Source organism: Limulus polyphemus, unplaced genomic scaffold (genome assembly GCF_000517525.1).
Source record: "Limulus polyphemus unplaced genomic scaffold, Limulus_polyphemus-2.1.2 Scaffold1755, whole genome shotgun sequence".
NCBI lineage: Eukaryota > Metazoa > Arthropoda > Merostomata > Xiphosura > Limulidae > Limulus > Limulus polyphemus.
Genome location: NW_013667365.1, coordinates 192,452 through 200,630, shown reverse-complemented (window position 1 = coordinate 200,630; position 8,179 = coordinate 192,452). Strand labels below are relative to the sequence as shown.

Sequence of the window (8,179 nt, the reverse complement as noted above, 5' to 3'; positions counted from 1 at the left end):
GACAAATGTTTGTTTAAACTCTACGTCTAATATCTTACACAGCAATTTGCAGAGTGTTTCAAGGTTTGGTTTACAGATACTATTCTGGGGTTTGTTGAATAATATGTTAAGTTTTATTAAAAGTCTGTCATGTAATATATCATTCTTTTCAAATTTCGCCAATATAGAAAGAGTATTTTTCATTTTGTTTTGTTACTATTTTAGGAAATGAAATATGGTGTCTTGTACATTGTGACACAGAGAAAGACGTTGAATTATGCGCTTGGTACCGAATCATGCCTCATTGGAACTCTTCGGTTACCACTCATCAAGACCTCTTCTATCCAGTAGTATATCATCACTCTAGAAAAAGTTGTAATTATTTTGTTTCTCGATTCAAAAGACAAAGTCTAGAAGAGAATGATGAGAAGAAGAATGTGAAAGACGAATGCCAGGATCCCTCCATCAACTCGCTGAAGAGCAATAAATCATTTACCTTTAAGGTCAAAGGCGAAGTTAATTCCATGAAGAAGGAAAACCAGTGGTCATCTAAAGTTACCGTACCTTTGACAGATGATACTTCAAGCAGTGGTCAAAGGAATAGCTTGTCAAAGGAGAGACATTTAGATATTACAAACAGCTCAGGTGACGAAAATCATTTCGACGGAGATTTGAAATTGTCAAAGTTATCTTTAATGCTCAATAACAGCACTCCAATGTCCAAGCTCTCCTTTAGTGTTCCCAACTCACTACCGATAAGTAAGTAATCTAACAGCTGTCACCTGACCTCTCATACTGATAACATATCTAATTCATAAGTATCTTTTCATTGTATTAGCGGAAATGATAATTATTTGGTGGTATTGCTATAAATTGTTAGTTATATCTGTTTGATACAGTAAAATTATTAATATTAATCTCTATATTGAAACTGTAATAAATAGTTTTATTTTCATTTTTGATGTATAATATTCAGATGGGTTCGTGCGACTTAAATATTTTTAAAACTGATAATAAGTTAAGTGAAGTCAAGTATGATACTTTGAAAGAATTTGTTTTGAATGATTTAAGCAAAAACATTTAGATGTATCATCATTACGGTTGCATGACTTTCTTCACATTAAAGATGCTATTTGAGGTACTCTCATCTAAAGTCATGTATATTTTATGTTGTTCTTTCTTCATTTTAAAGGTGTTATTTTAGTACTCTCATCTAAAGTCATGCATATTTTATGTTGTTCTTTCTTCATTTTAAAGATGTTATTTGAGGTACTCTCATCTAAAGTCGTGTATATGTTATGTTGTTTATTTTTCATTTTAAAGATGTTATCTGAGGTACTCTCATCTAAAGTCGTGTATATTTTTTCATTTTTCATTTTGCCTTATAGCATTTTTGGAGCCAAATCTTCGATAGTGGATTTACCAAACCAAACTTCAATAACACTAAGTTAATCTGTACTGTTTAGTTTTAATGTAATTATCGAATCGTTCATAAACAGTGTATCAATATCTTACAGCAAAGTCGTTTACAAAAACAAATATAACTTTACTTACTTTAAATAATCAATAAAACCTGCATCATATAATAAATTTTGATAATTACATTTTATAACATATACAGAGATTTCACTAAATTAATGATTTCGAAATAGTTTGTCATCCCAAAGTACTTGGGAATAGATGATATTTGATATTAACAAACGCGTTTTACTTGATGGTTTTTAAGATTATGGTAATAACACGTTATAAAAATGATGTTCCAGGTTCAGTGCTACCCTTGGAATTACTTCCTTCATCGTTGATGGTGCTTAGTCTGATGGCTATGATTAGCACAATTGCTCAGCACCTCAATTTCTATTGTAACAAGTTCCTTCTTAGGCCACATACCTTGACACACTTTTTCTTACACCCTTCCCTGTTAGAGAACGTTGGTTTCCAAGATCACATTTAAGAAAACTAAAGGCATAAAAGTCCAATGGACTTAACAGTGGTGTGTTTGTATTCCAATGTGGTTACTGTGATTTCGTTTTCTTCAGCCATCTTTTTCATGAAAACAACCGTTGACTTTTTTAGCCTTTCTCAGATCCAAATAGGCACTTATTATTTTACTAAGCGTACCAAGAGATATGCTTAGCTTCATCACAATACTGTTTATTGGAGAACCAGAGAGTTTGCGCGCCTTCAAAAATAAAGCATTCATTATGTAAATGCAGGTGATTCTCTGGAGTGAGTTGGGATACTGTTTCGAGACCTTTTGCTATCGTAAACACACAGCTATGCGAGTTCTTTCGCTTCCATGAAGGACGTTGAAGACTCTTTTTCATTTAGTTTTGAATTGTTGAGCAACCTTACTTGATGAATTTTTCTCTTCAATCCAAAGGTTATCTGTGGCAGCTTGCATAGTCAAATGGCGGGGAATTCGCTGCTAAACAAATAAGCAGGCATTAAACATGTCACCCACAATGTCACAGCTTCCACATGTGGTAACTTGCCACAGCATTAGCTTATACAAATAAATAAACGCGATTTACCCTCTGTTCACTTCCCCCACCACACACATAAACCAGTATCAAGTAAATTCTATGACACAGAAGTAATATACTGTAGAAGAAACTATGTTGTGCTATACATAATAAAGTGTTTTTACCATTCGCACTTATACACTTGCCATATATATAACGCTGGAGAATAAAAATAGATGAATTATTCATTTAAACAATATTCGAGTAATATAAACATTTTACCTTTACCTCACAAAGTTGAGGTGGAACTCCCTTTAAGGAAAGTAAAACACTCATCATTTGTAAAATGTGGATTTTGTTTTGTTTTTATTGCTTTGCTCCAATTTTTGAATTTTTTGTTTGATCCAAATTTGCACATGAATTGTAGTCACTGTTATACGGAGTATTAGGAACGTGATTAGGAGAAACAATTCTAGGATTGAAGAAATTGTTTATATTGGGTTGATGAATTACAGATGACTTCTGCAACAATATCGTTCAGCCAATTACCCAAATTTGCCATTTTATAACATGATAAAGTGATATTGCTACGCTTTGCAGCTGCAAACCTTGAGACTATTCTCTTACTCCACTTTTCAGAATTCCATGACACTTTTAGAGAAGCGCAGAACCAGGTGAAACTTTCTAAAGTTTCAAATAATTAAGAATGAAAATAAATATTACTTTAACATACCTCTATAAATAGTCAACTAAAATTGACCAAAAGTGATGTCTTGGTTCGAAAGAAAAAAATCGTTTTACTAGACAGACACGATAAAAAAGAAACACAAAATTGCTTTCAATAAGTATTTTTCTTTGATAATGGTAGTATACTATTGAGTATGATGACAAAGCCAGGTTAGATGTGATTACTAACAGGTTTTCATAACCTTCAGAGGTGAGCAGAAATATAAGGACTTGAAAAAAAAGCACGTCATCTCAGGAAATAAGCAATTACAGCTAACAAAAGTTTACTCGTTCGGAAAAAAATATTTATACAGCTTTGAAATCTGGTGGCTTTAAGCTGTGCTTACTCCTGGAAATGTTTCTTAGGTCCTAAAAATTCCCTTGAACAACAATAAAAGATAAATATAACATGAAGTAGGTAAGGCAATAGTTCCCAAACTGTTTATCGGGACACACTTGCGTGTCGTGGCAAATTGCTAGGAGTGTAAACAAAAATATATTGCATGTGGCAGTATGGGTGTCACGCAAGTCAATGTGAGTTAGGATGTTGTCAGTCAAAAAAAGTTTGGAAACCACTGTCGTAAAGTATCTCTCCTATTTATTATTATAAGAAAAGCTCTCTTAAATAACAAATAGGAGGAAGTACTTCCTAAAACTTCTACTGTATTATAAGTTTCATACACAGTTCTCATTCTTCACTCCATATTATTCATATTCTATTCCAAGTGTTGTAAAAATGTAACGGATTTACAACTCTTGCAATTTCATCGATACTCAATTACCAAAACTTCTATCATATCATGATAAGACTTCGCGATCAGTAATATGTACCGGGCGGGGCTTAGTGGTTTGCCTACGAGGATTGTGAATTCGAGGATTCATGGTTCGCATCACGTTGTCGCGAAACGTGCATTTCACTTTGGAGCCGTAGTTGCGTTATAAGAGTGGCGTTGAAATCCAACTTTTTGGGAAGGTAACAACAGGCTAAGTGTTAGCAGTGGGTGTTATTCAATAACTACCTTCCCTCTAAGCAATCATTTTCAACTCGAGACAGCTATATTCTATTATTATTTTCAAATATTGTACGTTTTAATTTGTTTTTGAAAGCTTTGCGCTGAACAAACTAGAATTTTTATCATATATTTCATAAAAACATCCAGATAAGCTATGATCTCTTCCAAAATAGAATTTATATTTTTTAGTGAAATTTTAAAATTTCTTAATAATTTCACACGGCAATGAGTTTGCATGTGCGATAATTGTAGCGTCACGCTTGCGAATACATGCTACTACAATATCTAAAACATTCCAAAGCCAAAATAAAAATTGAAAATACAAAATATATACAAATTGCCATTCAAGGAAAGTATCAAACAGTTCATAGTAGAGTGTTTCTTTGAAAAGTAATCTCATATTTTCCAAACTCGTGGCATTGAACACTCCACAATCTAGCTTGATTATTACTTGACGAATATTGATAATGTTAGTATAAACATAGATATTTAAGAGTTATTTAAATTAGCAGTCGAAAGAAAACAACCATAAAAAATACTTATCTTAAGAAGGAACATAGAAGGAACACTGTGACCATTGAAATCTGATTGCTACTTTTAAGTTTCAAAAGTAATGTCAACTTCCATGTATTTTATTTTTCAAAGCAACGAAAGATGTACCTTTTTGTTGTGGTCTCTTAGATTATTTGAAATTACAAATGCATGTGGTATTTTGCATGTTTTATAAAACCTTAAGATTATCCACTTATTCGAGATAATGAAAAGGGGATGTTTGCTATTTCTGATAAATAACAGAATTTAAAAATATTAATAATTATAAACCACTGACTGTTTTATTAGGAGTCCCTAAAAACATGTGACAAAAGATCTAAATTCTTTACTGTACAAAAGGCAATGTTCATATGGTATTTCGGGTGACAGTTTGAGTTATATAAGTGCAGAAATACTGTGTAATTACAATAAGTCTGGAAGACAATGAGGAAAAACAAAAATATGTAAAACTTAAAAGAGGTGTATTTGAGTGGGTACGCGTCTAGCATTAGTGTCGTTATCAAAGACCACTTCTGAGACCGACAGTTCATAGTCATCTGTCATCAGACTCTGCCAGAAGTGATAACCAACAAATAAACAATAATTTTTAAATATTGGCGACAGACTGTTGAAAAAAGTTAGACAACAGGTTGTGCTGCAGATACTCCCATTATAAGAAGTCAGGATTCAGCTCTCTCCAGGATATCACGCGAAGGTCATTATAGCACACGTCACATGGCTGTAAATAGCCAGTCTGAACATTGCCCATCTCAAGAACAAACAGAAAAAAGGATCTCCAGAGGCGCTTAGAGCCTAAAGTGAATGACTGGAAATGTGTGGTGTGAAATTAATCACTTTTAAATTGTTTTAGAACTGTAAATAGGGCAAGAATGTGATAAAATAAGAGTGCATGAGGCATGTGATCCTACTTGTATTTGCTCAAACAGTGGAAGCTGCAATAAGAGATTTAGTGGTGGGAAGTGTGTTCGTAACATGAAGAGTTTTTTTTCATTCCTTTAAAAAGATAAATGGCCCGGCATGGCTAGGTGGTTAGGGAGCTCTACCCCACAGAAATAGATTTTTATCAATAGTGACATAAAATAATCGTAGTAACATATATATATATATACATATATATGTGTTTATATATTTTTAACTTATCATAATATTATGGTAATAAGCGTGTAATTTAAATTTTAAGTTATTAATGTAAAAAAAAAATACCAGGAGAAGAGAAAAGCATCATAAAATAGTATGTGCTTGAAGTATCGAGAAGTATGTATTTCATACCACCTTTACCCTCGTTTTTCTTGTCTATGATAATGACTAAAAAACAAGTTATCTTTCACATTGTAGAAGAAGAAAAGTAAATTATTATAGATGTCTGATTCAGAAAATTGTGGGAAAAATGTTAAAGTTAAACTTTAATTTAATAGTAAGCTGAGTTAATAATTTCCTTATTGTTGTCCATGTTTCTCTTTAGACGAATCGGTAACCAGCTTTGAAAGTTTTATTTTTCAGTACTACAATTTAACAAATAATTGTTTAACTTTGATTTAAACTCTGACTGATGTTTTAATGGCTTATTTATAAACTAAAAAAAGATAAATATGTTCTTAAAAGGTAATAAACCATATGTTAATTTTTGGATTCCCCCTTATGTATGTTCCCTTTTTGTCTCTTGAAGCATCAACTATCCAGGTTTCCACTGAGAATGCCTTATCGGAAGTACAATATTGGAAAACAGGTACATTATCCGTCTCCCTTTACTTTTCTTTTTTCTTTCTTTCTTTCATGTATTTATGTCGAAGTTTTTAAATGCCTGCTCCAGTTTATCTCATAAATATTAGTTTCGAAGTTCTGAGCGAATAATGTGTTCAAAATATATAGTTAGATATTTCACCCTATTTCGGCCGGTACTTTATCTGCTGCCATCTATCCATGATTTTCTAAGTTTATTTTATACTATCACCTAAAAAATGTTTCAGTTGATAATTTCCTACTGTTTCTACATATGATTAAGATATTCATCAAATCACCTAGTAACCTCAATAACATATATTTGGTTTACTACCCAACAAGGTTTCCTGTGTGAAGTATGTGGGATCACATTTAATAACAGCACTACGCTCCAGGCTCACAGACAGAACTATTGTTTTAATCGAAGAAGCAGCAGTCTACAAGACGTTACGTCGGATAATTCATCCGGAGAAGGTGCGTGATTTTTTATTTTTTTTGCGATTTACGAGAGATACTGAATCGGAGATTGCAAAAGAATAAAGTGAAATATATTACTGTTATAATCATCGTGATATGTGAAATATTACTAGCATCATTTTATGATGCGTTCTGAGAGAAATGGTACATAGAAGACAAAACAGAATTTTACTGTTTCTATAGACGTTCAATTAAAATCCTCTCGTTCAAACTCAGTGGTGGCGATAATATCAGTGATAATGTTATCTTACGAATAAAAATACTTTATGTTTCTGAGAACTGAAAACGTGGCACGAATAGTATTAGAACTTTTACCCTTGCTAACCTTCTTCAAAGGTTTGACTTCTATTTGAATTTTATCTTAATTTTCGATTTACAGCAAGTTTTAATCTAAATAATTTGGTATTATCGCCTTGTATTACAAAATGATATAAACTATATTTTTTTTTTACTTTATGTAAAATTTGCAATTTCTATATTGCAGTCATATTAATTAAATGGTTTTTTTTTTGGCAGACACTGAAGATGCCACCATTTACTTTTTCTGCTAGCGTTTCAGCAATCATATTTAGATGTGTACCACTTAAAGAATGTCGTAAATATCTATCATTCGAATTTAATTAAACAAGATTTTAGACTAATTGTAGTTTGTTATCTAGAGAATTATAAACTTATGTTCTAGTGTCGTCAAAACAAAGACGAATGTTAGTGTTGTATTTTACATAAACTTTGAAGTTTAAGTAAAAATGTAGCTGTAGAACAATCTTCAAATTGTATTTGAAACAAGTAAAAGTAACTTACAATGTTTATTACTCAACCTATTTGAATCCTAGATGCTCCTGAATGTTTAAGAAAAGAACTGGTGACGGTATTACAAACTTTTATTTTCCAGTCTCTTGATGATTTAACTGTGTTTTTTCCTTATTCTTAACCACTTGCTTGTTATTCTGTTTCTGATGGCTTGTTCCTTGCTTAGGTCTTTTTCCAAATTGTTGGGATTCATTTGGTACTACGTGGGATTATATTGTATTCTAATATTTTCTCTTTATGGTCTTATGTAATTTCTAATTTTTTAAATTTATCAAGGGAGTAACTGATAACTGGTGCCCGGCATGGCCAGGTGGTTAGGGAACTCGACTCGCAATCTACGTGTCGCGGGTTCGAATCCCCGTCACACCAAACATGCTCGCCCTTTCAGCCGTGGGGGCGTTATAATGTTACGGTCAATCCCACTATTCGTTAGGTAAAAAG

General features: G+C 32.4%; 1 protein-coding gene across 1 annotated transcript in view; it reads left to right on the top strand.

The window, feature by feature from the left end:
• Nucleotides 1-8,179, top strand: part of LOC106464838 — an 18,692-nt gene that overhangs the window by 8,998 nt on the left and 1,515 nt on the right. Inside the window, exons 4-6 of the mRNA XM_022392636.1 lie at nucleotides 205-738; nucleotides 6,399-6,458; nucleotides 6,794-6,925. Of these exons, the coding sequence (XP_022248344.1) occupies nucleotides 205-738; nucleotides 6,399-6,458; nucleotides 6,794-6,925 (726 nt within the window). The remainder of the gene's footprint in view (nucleotides 1-204; nucleotides 739-6,398; nucleotides 6,459-6,793; nucleotides 6,926-8,179) is intronic.